Source organism: Triticum urartu, chromosome 2 (genome assembly GCF_003073215.2).
Source record: "Triticum urartu cultivar G1812 chromosome 2, Tu2.1, whole genome shotgun sequence".
Lineage (NCBI taxonomy): Eukaryota > Viridiplantae > Streptophyta > Magnoliopsida > Poales > Poaceae > Triticum > Triticum urartu.
In genome coordinates, this window is record NC_053023.1 from 604173437 (window position 1) to 604196394 (window position 22958).

The window sequence follows — 22958 nt, forward strand, 5'->3', positions numbered from 1 at the left end:
ATAATGGATCATCAAATCCCCGAGGGTTTCAAACCCGTAAACATCGAATCATATGATGGCACAACAGATCCTGCAGTATGGATCGAGGATTATCTCCTGCATATCCACATGGCCCGCGGCGATGACTTCCACGCCATCAAATACCTCCCACTCAAGCTTAAAGGACCAGCTCGGCATTGGCTTAACAGCTTGCCAACAGGATCAATCAGTTGTTGGAAGGACCTGGAAGCCGCATTCCTCGACAATTTCCAGGGCACTTACATGCGACCCCCAGACACTGATGACCTAAGTCACGTAATTCAGCAGCCAGAGGAATCGGCCAGGAAATTCTGGACACGGTTCCTAACAAAGAAAAATCAAATAGTCGACTGTCCGGACGCTGAGGCCCTAGCAGCCTTCAAACACAATATCCGTGACGAGTGGCTGGCCCGGCACCTTGGACAGGAAAAGCCAAAATCTATGGCAGCACTCACGACACTCATGACCCACTTTTGCGCGGGAGAAGACAACTGGCTTGCTCGTAGCAACAATATGACCAAGAACCCTGGTAATTCGAACACTAGGGACAGTAGTGGCAGGTCGTGTCGCAACAAGCAGAAGCACCGCATTAACGGCGACAATGCTGAGGATACGACAGTTAATGCCGGATTCAGAGGCTCTAAATCCGGTCAGCGGAAAAAGCCATTCAAAAGGAATCCTAGGGGGCCGTCCAGTTTGGACCAAATACTCGATCGCTCGTGCCAGATACATGGCACCCCCGAAAAGCCAGCCAATCACACCAACAGGGATTGTTGGGTGTTCAAGCAGGCAGGCAAGTTAAACGCCAAAAATGAAGACAAGGGGCTGCATAGCGATGACGACGAGGAGCCCCGGCCGCCGAACAACAGTGGACAGAAGGGTTTTCCCCCACAAGTGCGGACGGTGAACATGATATACGCAACCCACGTCACCAAAAGGGAGCGGAAGCGCTCGTTAAGGGACGTATACGCGGTAGAGCCAGTCGCCCCAAAGTTCAACCCATGGTCCTCCTGCCCGATCACCTTTGATCGATGGGACCATCCCACTAGCATCTGTCATGGCGGATTCGCCGCATTGGTCCTAGACCCAATTATTGACGGATTTCATCTCACTAGAGTCCTCATGGATGGCGGCAGCAGCCTGAACCTGCTTTACTAGGATACAGTGCGGAAAATGGGCATAGATCCCTCCAGGATTAAGCCCACCAAAACGACCTTTAAAGGCGTAATACCAGGTGTAGAGGCCAACTGTACAGGCTCAGTCACACTTGAAGTGGTCTTCGGATCTCCGGATAATTTCCGAAGCGAGGAGTTAATCTTTGACATAGTCCCATTTCGCAATGGCTATCACGCACTGCTCCGGCGAACCGCATTCGCTAAGTTCAATGCGGTACCGCATTACGCATACCTTAAGCTCAAGATGCCAGGCCCTCGAGGAGTAATTACGGTCAATGGAAACACCAAACGCTCCCTCCAAACGGAGGAGCACAGGGTGGCCCTTGCAGCGGAAGTTCAAAGCAGCCTCTCCAGGCAGTTCTCCAGTCCGGCCACTAAACGACCGGACACCGCCAAGCGCGCCCGGAGTAACCTACAACAAGACCGCCTGGCACGATCCGAGCAGGCTTAGCAATGCGGCCCCAACCCCAACCCTCGCAAAAAGGCGACGCCAGTACTTCGCGTACATAACTATGCTCTAGAGATACCATGGGCACAGGGGGAGGGGCACCATCACGGCACGCCCAAAACACGGCTTAAACCGTACCAGGGGCTGCCGATTTTTTAGTTTTCTCTTACTTTCAGGACTTCATCCTTCGGAAGGCCTGTTCGGCAATTCAATTGCCGCACAAACGATGCAAGAACCAGGGAAGCAGACAAGCCACGCCGCACTACGGAACTCCCAGGTGGTCTCTATCACGAGCAGTATACCCGTTCCGCATACTATTCCGCAGCTTGCCCCTGGAACGGACATGTTAACTAGTCCAACCTTCCACTTATCGCATTATTTGTATCGTTCTGCTTTGATCGCAGCCCTTTTTTAATAAACAATGCATAGCTTTCGTCTATTTTTGCATTACCTTTTTTCTTCATATATGTTCCTTAACGACATGTTGCACCCGTACATGTTGGTACGGCCAAAATACGCCAAGGGCTTTAGTACCCCTCAATATGGTGTGAGAAGTCTGAACACTTTAACAAGTGCGGCACCCCGAACTTATAGCATTATATGCATCGGCTCCGAATCATGTCTTGGGTCAATAGTTGGGTTTGCCCGGCTCCTATGTTTTGGTGCCTTACGTTCCGCTATATCGGCTAAGGTAGCACTAGGAGAACCACTGCGATTGTGCCCCAATTGAGTTGGGTCGAGCACCTCAGTGGAGAAAGCTAAAACTGACTGTCATGATGAAGCGAGAGCTGGTCACTGTTCGAGAGGTTTTTTCGAGTCCCTAAAGACTTATGCCGCTTAGGGCGAGGAGCCGGCTCTGTCCGGCCAAGGCGTGGATAGCGCCCCGAACTCGGTCTTTCGAATACCAGGGGCTTCGCCGAAATTTAAAATTATAGAATTCTATGGCTAAGTGAGAGTGTTCGAGCATTATAGTCCGATTGCCTTGTTCGTTGGGCTGAGCGCCTCCCTCGAAGGACCCAAACATGGGAAAAAGAGCGCTCAGGTTTATCCCCGAACACCCCAGCACTAGCGCCACAGGGGCAGAAGCCGATGACTCGCCATCTCTCAAATTTGATAAAACAGCCGCACAGAAGGTAATATTTTAAATTCCAACAGCATTGCTTAGCGCATATAAACAAGTTTTCAGCGCACAGGACAAAACGAGCAAGTTTCACTCAAAAATTACATCCCTAGAACATTCATCCGCCACAAGGCGGGCACCCTTCAGAACATCCTTATAGTAATTCTCGGGCTTGCGATGCTCTTTCCCCGGCGGTGGCCCATCCTTCACCAGCTTCTCAGCATCCAGCTTGCCCCAGTGCACCTTAGCACGGGCAAGGGCCCTATGGGCACCTTCAATGCAGACGGAGCGCTTGATGACTTCAAGCCTTGGACAGGCCTCCACCAACCGCCGCACCAGCCCGAAATAGCTCCCAGGCAGGGCCCCTCTAGGCCACAGCCGAATAATGAGGCCCTTCATGGCCTGTTCGGTCGCCTTGTGGAGCCCGACCAGTTGCTTCAGCTGGTCGCTCAGGGGCACGGGGTGTCCGGCCTCAGCGTACTGAGACTAGAACACCTTCTCCGTCGAGCTGCCCTCCTCGACTCGATAGAATGCGGTGCCATCGGATACACTCCGGGGAAGATCTGCGAACGCTCCTGGAGAGCTCCAGATTCGGGTAAGTAACAAGTAACTCACGTTTATGTGTTTGCTTTGCATAAAGAATGCCTTACCCGCCGCTATCTTCTTCACCTCATCCAACTCCTGGAGGGTCTTCTAGGATTCGGCCTTGGCAGACTTGGCATTTTCAATAACCACCGCAAGCTCGAACGCTCGTGTCTTTGAGTCAAGCTCCAACCTCTCATGCTTTTCCATGAGAGCCTGGAGCTCTTGCCGCACCTTGCCAACTTCGGCCTCATACCTCTCCCGCTCGGTGCGCTCCGAGGCTGCCCTCTTCTCGGCCTCGTCCAGCGCTTGCTTAAGGGTCGCCACCTCAGACGTGGCCCCTACAATAGCCACGATAATCCTGTCATTTTTTGCAATTGCACCTTTTTTATATATATTTTTAACAAGGTATTTCTTACCTTCATTGTCCTCGAGCTGCTTCTTGGCACGTTCGAGCTCTTGCTCGGACCGCTCGAGGTTCTGCTTTAGCGTGTCCACTTCCGCAGTCAGTGCGGCAGACGCAAGCAGGGAAGCCTGCATATGCATATTGACTCATTTTTGTTAGACTCCTGCGAATTCTATTTGATCCTCTATTCGGCTTTTCTTCCCGAACGCCAAACATAGCATCAGGGGCTACTGTCTATGCAGTACTATTATTTACACTTTCTTTACTTACCTCAAAGCCTGTCAAAAGGCTAGTACAAGCTTCAGTCAGTCCGTCTTTGGCGGACTGAACCTTCTGGACCACCGCACTCATAATAGTGCGGTGCTCCTCGTCGATGGAGGCGCCTTGGAGCGCCTCCAACATATTGTCTGGCGCCTCCGGTTGGACGGGGGCCGCCGGCACGGTGGACTTGCTCCTCTTGGAAGGAGGTCCCCCGCCGGACTCTGGAACCTTTGAAGGTTCCGGAGTGGTGTCCAGCCTAGAGCCAGACTTGGAGCCCTGACGGGTTCCATCCCCTTTACTCCTGGAGTCCGGGAGGTCGCCTTGCGACGCCTCCAGGACCACCTCCTCCTGGCTTGGAACCTATGGAGACAACACTTTGGTGTCGTCCATAAGGCAGGGGGAGGAAGCCGTCGGAAGCGAGTTCACATCCGACGAGTCCAGTGAGCCGCTCGACGACGTGTCGAGCCGGTCTTTGGGTGGGCTACATAAACATATTCGACGTTAGGGAAAGCTGTGCAATAAACGAATGCTATGAATTACTCCGGTATCCGGATACTTACGATTTTGCCAGGGGCTTGGCCCTAGGCGCCCACTCCTCTCCACCGCCGTCGGCGTCGGTGGAGCAGTCCGGAGGAAGGGTTTTCCCCTTCTTGGACCCTTCGGCCTCCCCAGTTGGGGCGGCCTTCCTTTTCTTCCCTTCCCCCGTTGGAGGGGGAGGGGTCTCTTCTTCCTCCTCCTCGTCTTCACGGGAGGAGTGCGTCTTGGATTCATCGGATGATGAATCCGACACCTCCGGGCGTCGGGCACTCTTTCGAGTCCCCGTGGCCTTCTTCTTGACCTTCTTCTCCGGCACCACATAAGGTGTCGGAACCAGCAGCTTCGCCAAGCGAGCATCCGCTAGGCCTTCGGGCAAAGGAGCCGGACAATTGATCTGTCCGGAGGTCACCTGCCAATCCTGTCAAAGGTAAGGGAGTTTAGATCCCGCATGGAGTCAAACTATGAAAAACGGATACCCTGTAAAAGGAAAAAACAGCTTACCGCGAGAGCGTGACGCTGCGCACTGAATCCGCGATCCTCGGTAGCGGATGCGAGAGCCTCGGCGCCCTTGAAAAGCACCTTCCAGGCATCTTCGTACATCGTGTCGAAGAGCCTGCTCAGAGTTTGGTGTCGCGCCGGGTCGAACTCCCACAGGTTGAAAGCCCGTTGTTGGCACGGGAGGATCAAGCGGATGAGCATAACCTGGACTATGTTGACAAGTTTGAGCTTCTTGTCCACCAGGGTTTTGACGCATGTTTGGAGTCCGGTTAGCTCTCCTTTTTTACCCCACGACAGGCCCGTCTCTTTCCAGTACGTGAGCCGTGTTGGGGGTCCGGACCAGAACTCGGGGGGTGCGACCCATTCGGCATCGCACGTCTCGGTGATGTAAAACCACCCCGATTGCCACCCCTTCAGGGTCTCCACAAAGGAGCCCTCGAGCCAGAGGACGTTGGCCATCTTGCCCACCATGGCGCCTCTGCACTCCGCCTGGCTGTCGTGCACCACCTTCGGCTTGACGTTGAAAGTCTTGAGCCAGAGCCCGAAATGGGGGCCGATGCGGAGGAAGGCCTCGCACACGACGATAAACGCCGAGATGTTGAGGACGAAGTTCGGGGCCAGATCGTGGAAATCCAGGCCGTAGTAGAACATGAGTCCCCGAACAAATGGGTGGAGAGGGAAGCCCAGTCCGCGGAGGAAATGGGGGAGGAACACCACCCTCTCATGGGGCCTAGGGGTGGGGATGAGCTGCCCCTTTTCGGGGAGCCGGTACGCGATGTCGTTAGACAGGTATCCGGCCTTCCTCAGCTTTTTGATATGTCCCTCCGTGACGGAGGAGACCATCCACTTGCCTCCCGCTCCGGACATGGCTGGAGGAGGTTGAGGTTGGGAGTGAGGACTTGGGCGCTGGAGCTCGAGTGCGCAAGAATGGATAGGCGAAGGAGGAAGAAGGCACAGGTGAAAAGGTGGATCTTTATCCCCTTATATGGGTGGACGCAGCTACATGTCCCCACCAGCCTGATAAAACTCGCTTATCTCCAACCGCCGTAATCGATGGCGCGGTTGGGTTACCCACGCCCGTATTGATGAGAATCCCGGAATAAGGGGACACGATCTCTGCTTTAACAAGACGTGCCAAGGAAACCGCCTCGCATAACGCGCTGAGATGGGACAGTAAAACGATTCGAATAAAAGCTTGGCTGTGGTGTGATGTCACACTACGGAATACGTCAGCAGATTAGATTTGTGTAAATATTATTCTCTCTATGGCAATATGTGGAAACTTATTTTTCAGAGCCGGACACTATCGTTGTGTTCAAAATCTTCTATGAAGTACTTGGAGGAGGAACCCGCCTTGCAATGCCTAAGACAATATGCGCGCCGGACTCGTCGTCATTGAAGCCTGGTTCAGGGGCTACTGAGGGAGTCCTGGATTAGGGGATGTTCGGATGGCCGGACTATACCTTCGGCCGGACTCCTCGACTATGAAGATACAAGATTGAAGACTTTGTCCCGTGTCCGGGAGGGACTTTCCTTGGCGTGGAAGGCAAGCTTGGCGATACGGATATGCAGATCTCCTACCATTGTAACCGACTCTATGTAACCCTAACCCTACCCGGTGTCTATATAAACCGGAGGGTTTTAGTCCGTAGGACAACATACACATCAACAATCATACCATAGGCTAGCTTCTAGGGTTTAGCCTCCTCGATCTCGTGGTAGATCTACTCTTGTACTACCCATATCATCAATATTAATCAAGCAGGACGTAGGTTTTACCTCCATCGAGAGGGCCCGAACCTGGGTAAAACTTCGTGTCCCTTGTCTCCTGTTACCACACGGCCTAGACGCACAGTTCGGGACCCCCTACCCGAGATCCGCCGGTTTTGACACCGACACCCATCATTGGAATATACGAGCCAAGTTCTATAATGAAAAATTCCCACTAGTATATGAAAGTGATATAATAGGAGACTCTCTATCATGAAGATCATGGTGCTACTTTGAAGCAAAAGTGTGGAAAAAGTATAGTAGCATTGTCCCTTCTCTCTTTTTCTCTCATTTTTATTTTATTTTTATTTGGGCCTTCTTTCTTTTTTTTGGCCTCTTTTTTTCGTCCCGAGTCTCATCCCGACTTGTGGGGGAATCATAGTCTCCATCATCCTTTCCTCACTGGGACAATGCTCCAATAATGATGATCATCACACTTTATTTACTTACAACTCAAGAATTATAACTCGATACTTAGAGCAAGAATATGGCTCTATGTGAATGCATCCGGCGGTGTACCGGGGTGTGCAATGACTCATGAGTGACATGTATGAAAGAATTATGAACGGTGGCTTTGCCACAAATACGATGTCAACTACATGATCATGCAAAGCAATATGACAATGATGAAGCGTGTCATAATAAGGGAACGGTGGAAAGTTGCATGGCAATATATCTCGGAATGGCTATGGAAATGCCATAATAGGTAGGTATGGTGACTGTTTTGAGGAAGGTATATGGTGGGTTTAAGTTACCGGTGAAAGTTGCGCGATACCAGAGAGGCTAGCAATGGTGGAAGGGTGAGAGTGTGTATAATCCATGGACTCAACATTAGTCATAAAGAACTCACATACTTATTGCAAATATCTATTAGTTATCGAAACAAAGTATTACGCGCATGCTCCTAGGGGGATAGATTGGTAGGAAAAGACCATCGCTCGTCCCCGACCGCCACTCATAAGGAAGACAATCAATAAATAAATCATGCTCCGACTTCATCACATAACGGTTCACCATACGTGCATGCTACGGGAATCACAAACTTCAACACAAGTATTTCTCAAATTCACAACTACTCAACTAGCATGACTCTAATATCACCATCTCCATATCTCAAAACAATTATCAAGTATCAAACTTCTCATAGTATTCAATGCACTTCTATGAAAGTTTTTATATTAAAGAAAATTTCCATGTTGTTCCAAAGGACTCCCAAAATAATATAAGTGAAGCATGAGAGATCAATTATTTCTATAAAATAAATCCACCACCGTGCTCTAAAAGATATAAGTGAAGCACTAGAGCAAAAACTATATAGCTAAAAAGGTATAAGTGAAGCACATAGAGTATTCTAATAAATTTCAAATCATGTGAGTCTCTCTCAAAAGGTGTGTACATCAAGTATGATTGTGGTAAATTAAAAAGCAAAGACTCAAATCATACAATACACTCCAAGCAAAACACATATCATGTGGTGAATAAAAATATAGCTCCAAGTAAAGTTACTGATAGACGAAGACGAAAGAGGGGATGCCTTCCGGGGCATCCCCAAGCTTAGGCTTTTTGGTGTCCTTGAATTTTACCTTGGGTGCCATGGTCATCCCCAAGCTTAGGATCTTGCCACTCCTTGTTCCATAATCCATCAAGACTTTTACCAAAAACTTGAAAACTTCACAACACAAAACTCAAAATAGAAAATCTCGTGAGCTCTGTTAGCGAAAGAAAACAAAACACCACTTCAAGGTACTGTAATGAACTCATTCTTTATTTATATTGGTGTTAAACCTACTGTATTCCAACTTCTCTATGGTTTATAAACTCTTTTACTAGCCATAGATTCATCAAAATAAGCAAACAACACAAGAAAAACAGAATCTGTCAAAAACAGAACAGTCTGTAGTAATCTGTAGCTAACGCAACTTATGGAACCCCCAAAATTCTAAAATAAATTGATGGACGTGAGGAATTTATCTATTAATCATCTTCAAAAAGAATTAACTAAATAGCACTTTCCAAATAAAAATGGCAGCAATTCTCGTGAGCGCTAAAGTTTCCGTTTTTTACAGCAAGATCAAAAAGACTTTCCGCAAGTCTTCCCAACGGTTCTACTTGGTACAAACACTAATTAAACACAAAAAACACAACCAAAACAGAGGCTAGATAAATTATTTATTGAATAACAGCAAGGAAAAATATTGGATTGTCTCCCAACAAGCGCTTTTCTTTAAAGCCTTTTAGCTAGGCATTGATAATTTTAATGATGCTCACATGAAAGACAAGAATTGAAGCACAAAGAGAGCATCGTAAAACATGTGACAAACACACTAAGTCTAACATACTTCCTACGCATAGACATCTTATAGGCAAACAAATTATCAAGCCAAGCAAAAACTAGCATATGCAAGGAAGCAGAAAGAAACAATAGCAATCTCAACATAACGAGAGGTGATTTAGTAACATGTAAATTTCTACAACCATATTTTCCTCTCTCATAATAATTACATGTAGGATCATAAGCAAATTCAACAATATAGCTATCACAAAACATATTCTTAACACGATCCACATGTATGCAAAGTTGACACTCTTCCAAAATAGTGGGGTTAACATTAACTAAAGTCATGACCTCTCCAAACCCACTTTCATCAAAAACTTCATAAGATTGAACATTCTCCAAATATGTGGTATCTAAAGTTTACACTCTTCCAAACCCACTTTTAATATTATTGCAAACATTATAATCAATCTCATATTCATCATGGGGCTTAAATAAATTTTCAAAATCATAAGAAGAATCACCCCAATCATGATCATTGCAACAAGTGGTAGTCATAGCAAAGCTAGCATCCCCAAGCTTAGGGTTTTGCATATTATAAGCACAATTGACATTAATAGAATTTATACTATCATCATTGCAATCATGCTTTCTATTCAAAGATCCATCGTGAATCACTCCATAAAGTACTTCATCACAATTTTCAGATTCACAAATTTCAAGCAAAACTTCATAAAGATAATCTAGTGCACAAAAACTCACTAGAAATTGGTTCATCATAATTGGATCTCTTAAAAAGATTAGCAAGCGGATGAGGATCCATAGATCTTAGGTTCTCTGTTTAGCAATAAATAAACAACTATTCCAACCAAACAAGCAAACGAGCCAAGTAAGACGTCAAAGCAAATGGAAAGACGAACATAAGAAGGGCAAATAAAACGGCAATGGTGAAGTGGGGGAGAGGAAAACGAGAGGCAAATGGCAAATAATGTAATGCGAGGGATAAGGGTTTGTGATGGGTACTTGGTATGTCTTGACTTATGCGTTGACTCCGGCAACGGCGCCAGAAATGGCTCGTTGTCAGGAGTCAAATCTTGACTTGACTTGGCGCGAATCTCCCATGCAACGGCGCCAGAAATCCTTCTGCTACCGCTTGAGCACTGCGTTGGTTTTCCCTTGAAGAGGAAAGGGTGATGCAGCAAAGTAGCATAAGTATTTCCCTCAGTTTTTGAGAACCAAGGTTTCAATCCAGTAGGAGATCACGCTCGAGTCCCACACACCTACACAAACAAATAAGAACCTCACAACCAACGCGATAAAGGGGTTGTCAATCCCTTCACGGTCACTTACGAGAGTGAGATCTGATAGATATGATAAGATAATATTTTTGGTATTTTTATGAAAAAAGAAATAAAGATGCAAAGTAAAATAAACGGCAAAGGAAATAACTAAGTGTTGGAAGATTAATATGATGGAAGATAGACCCGGGGGCCATAGGTTTCACTAGTGGCTTCTCTCAAGAGCATAAGTATTACGGTGGGTAAACGAATTACTATCGAGCAATTAATAGAATTGAGCATAGTTATGAGAATATATAGGTATGATCATGTGTATAGGCATCACGTCCGCGACAAGTAGACCGAAACGATTCTGCATCTACTACTATTACTCCACACATCGACCGCTATCCAGCATCCATCTAGAGTATTATGTTCATAAGAACAGAGTAATGCTTTAAGTAAGATGACATGATGTAGAGGGATAAACTCATGCAATATGATATAAACCCCATCTTTTTATCCTCGATGACAACAATACAATACGTGCCTTGCTGCCCCTGTTGTCACTGGGAAAGGACACCGCAAGATTAAACCCAAAGCTAAGCTCTTCTCCCATTGCAAGAAAGATCAATCTAGTAGGCCAAATCAAACTAATAATTCGAAGAGACTTGCAAAGATAAACCAATCATACATAAAATAATTCAGAGGAGATTCAAATATTGTTCATAGATAAACTTGATCATAAACCCACAATTTATCGGATCTTGACAAACACACTGCAAAAGAAGATTACATCGAATAGATCTCCAAGAGAATCGAGGAGAACTTTGTATTGAGATCCAAAAAGAGAGAAGAAGCCATCTAGCTAATAACTATGGACCCGTAGGTCTGAAGCAAACTACTCACACATCACCGGAGAGGCCATGGAGTTGATGTAGAGGCCCTCCATGATCAATGCCCCCTTCGGCGGAGCTCCGGAAAAGGCCCCGAGATGGGATCTCTCGGGTACAGAAGATTGCGGCGGTAGAATTAGGTTTTCGTGGTGCTCCTGGATGTTTGGGGGATACGTGAATATATATAGGAGGAAGAAGTACGTCGGTGGAGCAACGAGGGGCCCACGAGGGTGGAGGGCGCGCCCCCTGCTTCGTGCCCTCCTCGATCGTTTCTTGACGCCCACTCCAAGTCTTCTGGATCACGTTTGTTGAGAAAATTACGTTCCCGAAGGTTCCATTCCGTTTGATATTCCTTTTCTTCGAAACCCTAAAATAGGAAAAAAAACAGCAATTTGGGTTGAGCCTCCGGTTAGTAGGTTAGTCCCAAAAATGATATAAAAGTGTAAAATAAAGCCCATTAACATCCAAAATAGATAATATAATAGCATGGAGCAATCAAAAATTATAGATATGTTGGAGACGTATCACAGATATGTAAGTGATTTTTTGCTAAGTGATAGACAAACAGATTCCACAGATTGGTGCTATGATTTTGGATCTACATCAGTTCAAAAAATAAAATAAATTCTAAACCTAAGGTGGCGGCATCAGAAGAGCTCGTGTGTTCATATGAGATCTTCTACAGAGGGGGTGTCTTCTGCTATTGAAAATGAATGCTAAAACTACTACTGCATAACTTTGATGTTGAGTTCAGATCTAAATATATAATCTAAAGAAGGCAGAGGAAGAATGGCGAAGAACTCCGATGAACTGAGCAAACCCTAGTGCAGATCTGATATGGGTCAAAATAAGTACCTGGGGATGCTGATGAACAGCGGAGGGGCGCCACCGTTTTCTGGTCGAGGTCAGGTTGATGCAGCGGCCAAGGTTGATGAAGTCGACGTGGGCGGCGGAGCTTCGGAGGCGTCCGTTGTCGCGAGGAAGGCTGTTGAGATATCCAGGGCTTCGTGCCAAGTTAATGCGAGATGATGTCATGGTGGGTTAACACAATTCTGAGATGTGACGTCATGGCGGGTTATAATGAAATGATAAAGAATTGAAGATGGAAGATTCTGCTAAGTCAAATACTGAAAATTGATGTGAACGAGTTCAAATCAACCTGGGGCCTAATGTTGGGGATATGACTATTGAATATGACCCGCCCAGGAGGGGCCGGGTCACGCTGCTGGCGGCTTAAAAGATGAAGAAGTCCGACGAGGCCCAAGACATGAAGATGGCGGTTCGTGAAGCAGGCTTATTGATCTGAACGAGTTCAAATCAACCTGGGGCCTAATGTTGGGGATATGACTATTGAATATGACCCGCCCAGGAGGGGCCGGGTCACGCTGCTGGCGGCTTAAAAGATGAAGAAGTCCGCCCAAGACATGAAGATGACGGTTCATGAAGCAGGCTTATTGAAGGCCCAAGACCCAGAGGCGACTTAAGGCCCAAAGGGATGAGACGCCATATATTTAACTTTATTATAAGGCAAGCTTAGTAGAAACCGAGCCGGTCACGTTTGTGTGAGCCGGCCGAACTCTGTAAACCGCCGGACATCAACCTGTATGGGTGACCCGGCGGCGGGTTAACTGAAGTAACAACCAATCGAGAATTAGGTCAAGCGTAATCGCTCTCTGGTAATCGAAACTCAAGCAATACAACCTAAAACAGGAGTAGGCTTTTACCTCGTTGAGAGGGGTCAAATCTGGGTAACTCTCTGTGTCCGTTGTCCCGTTTAACCCCTTCGAGCTAACCTAGCTGTGATGGCTTCACACCTAAGTCCTTTTGCTAGGGCATCTGTCATGTTAAGTTCATGACACACACGGTGGGTTTGGTGCCGGAAAGAGAGAGAGAGGAATTGTAACGGAGGAAGCTGGGGGATTTGACGGATAGAAACCCTAAAACATGCCGGATATGGTAATATAGCGGCTGAGCCGGGTTTTTACGGGTCACTTTTTTTTACATGATCTATTTAGACAAAATTGACAAAAAATGTAAGAGCCGACGAGGTTATAATGGATCTGCTAGAGATGCTGTGATGATACTGGCACATATGCATTCCTGAGCTCCTGATCGTCACCTAGCCGGCCGTCGTCTCCAAACATTTTACCAATCTCTCCCGCCAGGGTGCCGGTCGTCGCCTCCAACTGCGAGTTCAAAACCGCCGCAGATGCAGAACCCCAACGGCACCATCCTCCAGCTCTACCACTCCGGCCGTCTCTCTGCCGCCCTCCACGCCTTCCAATCGCTCCCCTCCTCGCCCGCTCCCGCTCCTCTCTCCGCGGCCACATACGCCGCCCTCGTCGCCGCATGCTCCCGCCTCCGCTCCCTCTGCCAGGGCCGCCTCGTCCACCACCACTTGATTGCATCCCCTGATGCCGGACTTGCCCGAAATACTGTCCTCAACAACCACCTTATCACCATGTACGGCCGGTGCGCTGCCCCAGACTCTGCCCGCCTGGTGTTCGACGAAATGCCTGCCAAGAACCCTGTCTCTTGGGCATCTGTTATCGCGGCCCACGTGCAGAACAGACGCTCCACTGATGCTCTCGTTCTGTTCTCTTTAATGCTACGGGCGGGGACTGCGCCTGACCAGTTTGCGCTCGGTAGTGCTGTGCGTGCGTGCGCAGAGCTTGGGGACGCTGCTGTGGGAAGGCAGGTGCATGCACAGGCTATGAAGTCTGAGACTGGAAATGACTTGATCGTGCAGAATGCTCTTGTCACGATGTACTCCAAGAGCGGCTTCGTTGGGGATGGGTACTTGCTCTTCACGAGGATGAGGGAGAAAGACCTGATTTCCTGGGGGTCCATTATTGCAGGGTTTGCACAGCAAGGGTGCGAAATGGAGGCGTTGCAGATTTTCAGGGAGATGATTGCTGAGGGGCTGCATCATCCTAATCAGTTCCATTTGGGAAGCGTGTTTAGGGCTTGTGGGGTTCTGGGTAGTTTGGAGTATGGGAAGCAGATTCATAGCTTGTCTGTGAAGTATAGGCTGGACTGTAACTCGTATGCAGGTTGTTCATTAAGCGACATGTATGCCCGGTGCAAGAAATTGGAGTCTGCAAGGAAAGTGTTTTATGGGATTGATGCTCCAGATTTGGTTTCTTGGAATTCAATAATCAATGCTTGCTCTGTTGAGGGTCTCCTTAGTGAGGCTATGGTACTGTTCTCTGATATGAGAGACTCTGGCCTCAGGCCTGATGGCATTACCGTTAGGGGCTTGTTATGTGCGTGTGCGGGCTGTGATGCTTTACAACATGGAAGATTGATCCACTCTTACTTGGTCAAAATGGGTTTGGATGGGGATGTCTCAGTATGCAATTCTTTACTCAGCATGTATGCGCGGTGTATGGATTTCTCCTCTGCGATGGATGTTTTTCATGAGACAAAAGATCGTGATGTTGTCACCTGGAACAGCATTCTCACTGCATGTGTACAGCACCAGCATCTGGAAGTAGTCTTTGAGTTGTTCAACCTTTTGCAGAGGTCGGTGCCGAGTCTGGACGGGATCAGTTTAAACAATGTTCTGAGTGCTTCTGCCGAGTTGGGTTACCTTGAAATGGTGAAACAGGTCCATGCATACACCTTCAAAGTAGGTCTGGTGAACGATACAATGCTGAGCAATGGTCTAATTGATACCTATGCTAAATGTGGAAGTTTAGATGATGCCGCAAAGCACTTTGAAATGATGGGCACCAACTGTGACGTGTTCTCTTGGAGCAGTTTGATTGTTGGCTATGCCCAATCTGGTTATGCAAGGAAAGCACTTGATTTATTTGCGAGGATGAGAAACTTGGGAATCAGGCCAAATCATGTAACATTTGTTGGGGTTCTCACAGCATGCAGCCGCGTCGGCTTTGTCGATGAAGGCTGCTATTACTACAGTATTATGGAGCCTGAACATGGCATTCTTCCAACAAGAGAGCATTGTTCATGTGTCATTGACTTGCTATCACGTGCTGGGAGACTAACTGAGGCAGCAAAATTTGTTGATCAAATGCCATTTGAGCCCGATATTGTGATGTGGAAGACCCTGCTTGCTGCTAGCAAAACACATAATGACGTGGAGATGGGAAAGAGGGCAGCAGAAGGCGTTTTGAATATTGATCCTTCCCATTCTGCTGCCTATGTCTTGTTGTGCAACATATATGCTGCTTCTGGTGATTGGAATGAGTTTGCAAGATTGAAGAAGGCAATGAGAAGCAGTGGTGTTAAGAAATCACCAGGGAAGAGCTGGGTTAAGTTAAAGGGGGAGCTAAAAGTCTTTATAGTAGAGGACAGATCGCATCCAGAGTCTGAGGAAATTTACACAATGCTTGATATAGTTGGAATGGAAATGATAAAAGCTGGTTATGTTCCAAAGCTACCATGTCAATATACTAGTTTTGATCATACAAATAGTGATTTGTCAGATGAAGAAATGGTTATGGAATATGGTTGAGTCAGGTCTTCTTGGGGGTTTGTTAGAATTGGCCAACCTACCAAAGCTGTATGACACTTGGTCTTTGTGACCGTGTGCTGTATTTGATTAATTAATCCGCAGTCCAGCAGGCCATTGGTTTCTTCCATAAATAGATGGAAAGAAGAGGTAAGTTTGTGACCAGAAGCTGTTGCTTTTCCTTTGGCTTCCATATGTGAAGAGAAATATGTCTTACCGGGTTGTTTGAACAGTCTACCTAGTAAGCCTGCTGAGGCCTGAAAGAGCTACTAAAGTGATCTTGTTATTTGATAGATAAAGGGCAAGTTAAATGTGTTTGAATGACCACATAGTCCTACTAATTAGGATTTTAGTAGTGGAGCAAGATACTGGATTATGGTCAAGAGTCTGAGCTGTACAGAATGGTCAAAGACCAGTCTCTTTTAATCTACCACTGCACTGAGAAGCTTTTCATTTTTAAGGGTATCAGCTTGTCAGCACGAGTTCTACCACAAGGAAGTTCAGAGTAACATATCTCATGCAAGCTAGTTCTGCGGATATATGTATTTGGTGAAGACAACAATTACAGAATGAATTCACATGGGAGTAACAGAGACACATGTAGTAGCAACATGGGGACGGTGGACTGTTCAAAAATTCAATAGACTCTCACCTCATTATTTTCCTCAGAAGGTTTGATAGTCACCAGCAGTCTATCAGGTATTACTATAGATTTACAGTTGCAACATAAAGCTGATCTATAGGAATGCGCATTTACATCATAGGGTTAAGGATTCGGTTAGGCCAAAGCTATTGGCTTGGATCAAGGGTCTACCCTGATCATGTATTCAGTAGGTAAGTAGCCCTAGTTAGATTCTTCCTTTCTTTTGGGATGTAAATATTTTGTACAGTTTTTTTCCTGTTTGGATTTTAATAAAGGACTGTGGGGATTTGCCCTGCAGTAAATAGTAAAAAAAAACGTCTTTACTGATTCATTCTATTATCAGGTTTGATGTGAAAACAAGTATGCTAAAGTGTACTTTCTGATGTTAGTAGCTGTGCTACAATGCATGCTAATCCACAGGACGTGTAACAGTCTAACAAACATTTCTGACAGGTCATCGTTGTAGATATTGATTGTATGATTAATATCATGTTGGAGATAGCGATTGGATTAATCATTTTATAGCTCCAAGTAAATTTTAATAATGCAGTTAAACAGATGGGGCTATATCGCTTTACATCTCGTCCCTAGTCTAATTCTCACCATGCCATCCTGTTGACATAACAAATATGTGTTCGAAATGCTTATTGTAGCATATAAGAACTGGGTTTTGACAAACGGGGGTATGTCACAGGAAGGCAATCTTCACCAGTAAACCTTCAGATGGAACTGTTAAGTGCGAAAAAGGATAAGCAAATAATAATTGTTGTGTCAAAATATACACTCTACGATATGGAAATCTTTTCCTTCTCTACAAAAGAAATTTAAGAACGGAAAGAAATGGCTTTCCAGATCCTTGAAACTCGAAGAGCAGACGTGCATACTATATCTACACTAAGCAAGGGAAGTCTTAGCAGCCGTGAGATACACCATTTGCCTTCTTGATATCACTGCCGTCTTTGGTTGCCAAAAGTGGTTCAGTCTCCTTATCTGGCATCTACAAAGGCATAAAAAACATGAAATGAGTGAAACTGAAATTTGGGAGCAAATTGAACTGTATTTCATGGAAGAGTTGCCAATTTTCTCGACACATTCATCATAAAAACTATGCTTAAGAGAGCACATATTATTCATAAATATAATTAAGCTAAACTGATGAGCTCTAGTTTGCTTCCAGTATTGGGTAATGGATTGGCAGAAGCATGGTATTATCAATTGTCCGAGTTTACTTTTGTCAGCTAATGTGCATAAAAGTTTCTGTCCTGCACACATAATAATCCTTATCACTTGCTTTTGCTGCCAGAAAATACTAATTTTGTACATCAATATGCAAATTTTAATTGATGTATAGTCTCAACTTTTGAAATATGAATGTTTATTTCAGAAAATTCAACTGCTACTACATTTTGTTTGACGTGGAAATTTGACTCTTTACTGTTGCTGCTGAGATTAGGAGCATAAGAATTGTTAGTATAACTGCCATTCGTCGATCTACCTTCTATTTTGTGCCATCAAGATTATAATCATGATTTAGATATGATACCAGGTTGGAGGCAAAATCAAACCTGTGAAACTGGCAGAGCATCATTTGTTGACTTCTTCTTGCTCTCCCTGACTGAGAAGAAGGAATACAATGCCATACCAAATATGGCGACCAGAATGCCTAATATGTTCTTCATGGTGAAAGGATCGTGTAGTAGAGTGTAGCCAAAAGAGAGAACCAGGCATGTCTTAAGGTGGCCAAGCACCTGGTATGTGACTGGAGACGTCGTTCCAATCACAAGAAATGTACTGAAGTTCACAGACACCGCAATCAAGCAAGATAGGATGATGAAACCCTGCATATAATTCATGATAAAGAGCATCATGTTGCATGTATTGTCCATCGAAATTTGAGGTATATCTCTGAGAGCGTTAACTTGCAACATATATGTTTAATGTCTCACCCAGGAGCATGACAATCAACTGCTACTGCGCTTAAAATGCTGATTCATTCTAGCAGTAACAGCTGGAGCAATTTCATATTAATTTGTTGTTTACTTCTTTAGGACTGTAGGTATCAATGTACCATTGAAATAAACTTGAACGTAAGGCACTTCACATTTTACATTTATGAAATCTAGCAGTAGTTACATGCATAAAATCTATCTTATTTTTCCCCCTTCAAATCACTGGGTTTGGTCTTCATTTTATACATTTCTTTCATGGAAAAGCACTAAAAGTGAAATGTATATTCAGGCTATAACAATTTTTAGTCGGGAGTCCCAACTTGATAGGTAGATCAGGAAATTATTTGATGTCAGGTTTCAGAACTTTGGCTAGCTACTTAGAAAGAACAAATTGTGAGTGTCACTTCCTCACCGAAGATGCCATGCATTATGAATTTCCACAAAATAGTTGGCTTGACGGGCATTTTTAAAAGAATGTTAAGATCTCACAGTGACATTATAAAATTGTTCTTTTCAGATATTTGTAACTGCATGAAATATTCAGAACATACCACAACTGGAGTGGTGTATTTGTGGGCGAAGACACTGCGGTTTGTAAGGAGTCGATCCACAAACGGGCCGGTCGCAAACAAAATTGCTGCTTGGTATGGCGCAGATTGGTACAGAAGCTGCGTTGACGAGACCTTCAGTTTCTTCTGTATTGTGTTTGTGAGCTTCATTCAAAGTTGTTGGGTTAAGGATACCATGTGGCTACAGTAACAAGATAAAGATTCACCTATTTTTATATGAAAGTAAATGCAACCTAATTCAGAAAGAATCTAGCACTAAGAAATAAGAATTTTGATGCTTCACAAATAACATATATGGTTCTCCAGCCTTTTAAGAAAACCTGCTAAGACTACTGCAAGTTGCATTTAAAAGGTTTCGAATAATAAGATTTCCTTATTCTTTTCTTTTAATCTGCAGTTTTTGGAATGTCAACGACGAGTAAAGTATTAAATGTAGGATACAATTTGGCCAACACAAGTGGTGGCGATGGCGAGGCCAGAAAGGACGGACCCAAGTAGATTTAGCTCGAGATCTGTAACTGATGCGATACCTACTCCAAGAAGTAAGACCATAAGAGAGAGCTTGATAGTCTCGCTGCACGTTGTTGGACTGGTATTAGCTCACTGATGATAAAAATAAATACCATAGGCCCAGAAAAACTAAACAAGTAAATGACTCATTTATGCGTGATTAGCTTTTCATCGTTTGATCCAAAAGTTGATGCTTGTAAAAGAACACATCTAAAGTTATTTCCCCCTTTGAATATAATATATAATACTATGGATTAGCAATAATTTCTTGTTCCAGTTTCAAATTATCAATATGTACTTTAGTATAGTGCATGTGCCATCATCTATCTTGTATCTTTTTGCTCTGATCATAAATGGGGTGCAATTTACAGTGGTTGACTCCTTAATTAAGGTAAAGTACTGAGTTTATATTGAAAAACCTGAATCTTTTGTTCAGGAAGATTGTCTCCAACAGCACAGTGAAAGGTATTATGGCCAGTTTCGTCATCTGCAGAACATACTGAATTCAAAATACTTGCGGCATGGTTTATGAAAAATGGTACCAAGATAGAGCAGCCCTTACCTGGTAGAATCCAATGGAGTTGAATCCTAAACTAAGGTTTAAAAGTCCAATTGAGGTGCCGTTCAGAAACCCAAAGAGGATCACTGTATGTCCATCAATTGCCTTGGGCTCAAAAAAATGTAAGCGTTGTGCCACATGGAGGGTGCAGTAGGTCACCATGAGATGCCAGCTTGTTAATGTTGTAGCTACATTCGAAAACAACAGAGTTAAGCATAAATTGCAAGTATTTGAATCTATTCATGCATGGCCTTTGGTTTGTTGTTAAGTTCTGTTGAATCTTGCAAACATGAAGGCTTCTGTACTGACCGAATGGGAAACCAAGTGTGCTGATGAGAGCTTTGTTGCAGATGACAATGGCAACTGAAGATGCAACGGAGAGCGCGAGAGACCCGATCACGCCGAGCTGTAAACCAGCTGTCATCTTGACCAGCTGATGTTTCCTTGCTTATCTGAAGTTACATTATCATGAAGAGTTAGGTGCAAGGTACACATGCTACACACTGAACATAGCCTACTGTTAGCCTGAATTAATTGCTTTTGTGAGACCATACAATTTCTGTTGCAATGGTGTGATAGTGTCCTTTAGTTTATGATATATGTGACTACACCTTCCTATTTTCATATGAAATGGAAAACCAACTTAATTTGTCTTGATGTACAAGATAATAGGAGAAGAGAAGGTCCAAGTTTGGTCGAGTTATTTGGGAGGTAGTTAGTGTTTGAATATTGTTAGTGTCCTTATCAATGTTTATGGAGAGGAATAACTATGACCATCTATGTTCGTCCTAGAATGGAATGGGTCAAATTCTTAGCTGGCCCAAGTCACATACAAGAATTATAGCAGTCAGATGATATCATCCGTTAAGTTTGTTGTATTATAGTACTGCTTAATATTAGTATGTTACGTAGATGTCACATAGATCCAAGCTTCGCAGCAACAACATCTCAATAAACTAGCACCTACTTGCACACCAAATCAGGATAATCATTAACACATTACTGATTACAAATGGAGCATACAAAACTGCTATGACTAGCAAGTGAGACATTATATTAATTAATTATCAGATCCAGAACATGGAGCGCAAACATTAGAAGAGATTGTTATGTTTTGGCATGACTGTAGACTGTAGTCTATACGTCATACTCGACCTAACTACTGGCTTATTTGTACCTATAAATATAATCTGGAGAGTTGGTACCTGCCACCTACTAGGTTGTTTCTTGGTGGGTACAATAATCTAAAGGTGGTTCAAGTGGCTCTCAAATGATTGATACTTCAGCAAGATGTCAACTGAATGACCAAATAGAATAGGAAAAACACATGGGAGCCCATGTGTTTGGTGATTTGGTCACTTCCTAAGCAACATGTTAGATGAGTTAATTTTGAATAAAATGGTCACAATACATGCCATGAATTCACACTTTTAATATGGAAAGGGATTCTATTATATTTTTCTAATTCATCTATCTTATGGACACTGGCTCTTGTATTTTGTTCTAGGAGGGATGAAGTTTACAAATCATTTATAATCGCTTCAGTCCTGGCCGGATGCTACATTTACCCTGATATCAATTAGTTTGTATATTTCTTGGAGAGCTGATTTTCCAAGCATAAAAAGACCATGAAAGCGTGAAGAACACAGTTAGGTAACTAGCATAGCTAAGCAATGCTCATGTGGATGTACTGTCGTGTCACAAGGCAGTGATAAGCATAGCTAAACAATGTACAGCAAAGGTGGATAACTGAAATTCTATGCACATGATCATGACATTCATAATGCACCCTACGAAGAACAATCACTATGCGATCCATGACAAATCGCGAACTGTTCATAAGTCGGTGTCTTTGAGACTCTGCTTAGTTATCTTATACTATGATCATATACTGGCTTGATAGGGTAACCTTCAAATCCTGCCAATGCTAAGAAAGAAACCATAAATCTCCACATTGTCGATATGTATGATGCTCTTATGCATGGACTTGGCCAGGGATTGGGGTAGAAACACGGAGTTCAGGTGTAAGCAGGCATGCACAACATACAGAGTTAGAAATGCAAAAACATGATTAACCTGAGAAGCAGCAACATTAGGATCAACCAACAGTAGGAATGTTCGCTTGGGAGTCCGTACCTTTCCGACAGCTGCTGCTTCGTCTCCTCGAAGAACGGCACACCTCCCTCCGTATCGAGAGAACAGAGAGAGGGAGACAGAGAGAGATGAGAGAGCGTAAGGTGGCTCTCCTCTCCTTGGAAGAGGAATGGAGGGAGGGACAGGCACTTTTATGTTCAGAGTTTACAGGGGGGGAAGGTGAGTGTGTATGGTGGGCAGTTAGGTGCTGGCTTTGATGCTGTTGAGTGGATGCTTCCTTGGTGAGCCTATAAGGCATCGTGCAACATGCTCCTTCTACACGAGCGTGCACGACAATTTCCTTCTCAACCAACGAAAGATTCTAGCCTGGGGCCACCGCAGCCATAGAAAATGACGCTGTGAACTGCAAGATTGTCCACTTAAAATGATGAACTCGGACAGCAATCAATATCATAGGCGTGCAAATATATGGACTCTGCGATATTTTTCGTTGCCTAAAAAGCTGAAAATTTTAGCATGCAAATGTGTAGGAATTTCTTGGGAAAGGAAATGTCCACTAAGTTTATTTATTTTTGGCAAAAATGCACTCAGTCGACATGGGGTTTTCTATGAGCAAACTGTGTGCCAGCCTCCCAGGGCCTTGAGGGAGAATGCTTTTTGAGATAAAGCATAAATGGAGTTTTCTTTCTCATCAGCAATATACACTTTCCCTCTATTTTAGTAACGTATTGCAACAAGTGCAGCAACCATTCACACATGCCATCTTTCATATCTGGCCATCACCCTTGTTCCTTTTGCCCAAATAAACTATTGCCGCACATTGTTTCCTTATTACTTTACCCAGGACCATGTGAAATGGATGTTTGATCTCAATCAATGCGTGAAATATAGCCT

At 44.6% G+C, this 22958-nt stretch overlaps 2 protein-coding genes across 3 annotated transcripts; one reads left to right on the forward strand and one right to left on the reverse strand.

The window, feature by feature from the left end:
- The first annotated feature begins 13337 nt into the window (after positions 1 to 13337).
- LOC125539127 (pentatricopeptide repeat-containing protein At3g53360, mitochondrial) lies at positions 13338 to 18062 on the forward strand. 2 transcript variants are annotated; one of them, XM_048702495.1, is made up of 2 exons: positions 13338 to 16439; positions 17930 to 18062. In XM_048702495.1, exon 1 carries the CDS (start codon positions 13473 to 13475, stop codon positions 15741 to 15743), a length of 2271 nt encoding a protein of 756 aa, XP_048558452.1. In that variant the 5' UTR covers positions 13338 to 13472; the 3' UTR covers positions 15744 to 16439; positions 17930 to 18062. The 2 variants fall into 2 exon arrangements, with proteins under 2 accessions (XP_048558452.1, XP_048558453.1); XM_048702496.1 differs by having other exon boundaries at positions 17918 to 18053.
- On the reverse strand, positions 17116 to 22330 carry LOC125539128 (UDP-xylose transporter 1-like). The gene is made up of 8 exons (XM_048702497.1): positions 22107 to 22330; positions 20280 to 20422; positions 19974 to 20158; positions 19831 to 19898; positions 19343 to 19475; positions 18884 to 19045; positions 17949 to 18221; positions 17116 to 17380 (listed from the first exon to the last, which is right to left on the reverse strand). The coding sequence occupies exons 2-8, from the start codon at positions 20392 to 20394 to the stop codon at positions 17294 to 17296; spliced, it is 1023 nt and encodes a 340-aa protein (XP_048558454.1). The 5' UTR covers positions 20395 to 20422; positions 22107 to 22330; the 3' UTR covers positions 17116 to 17293.
- Between the last annotated feature and the right edge of the window lie 628 nt (positions 22331 to 22958).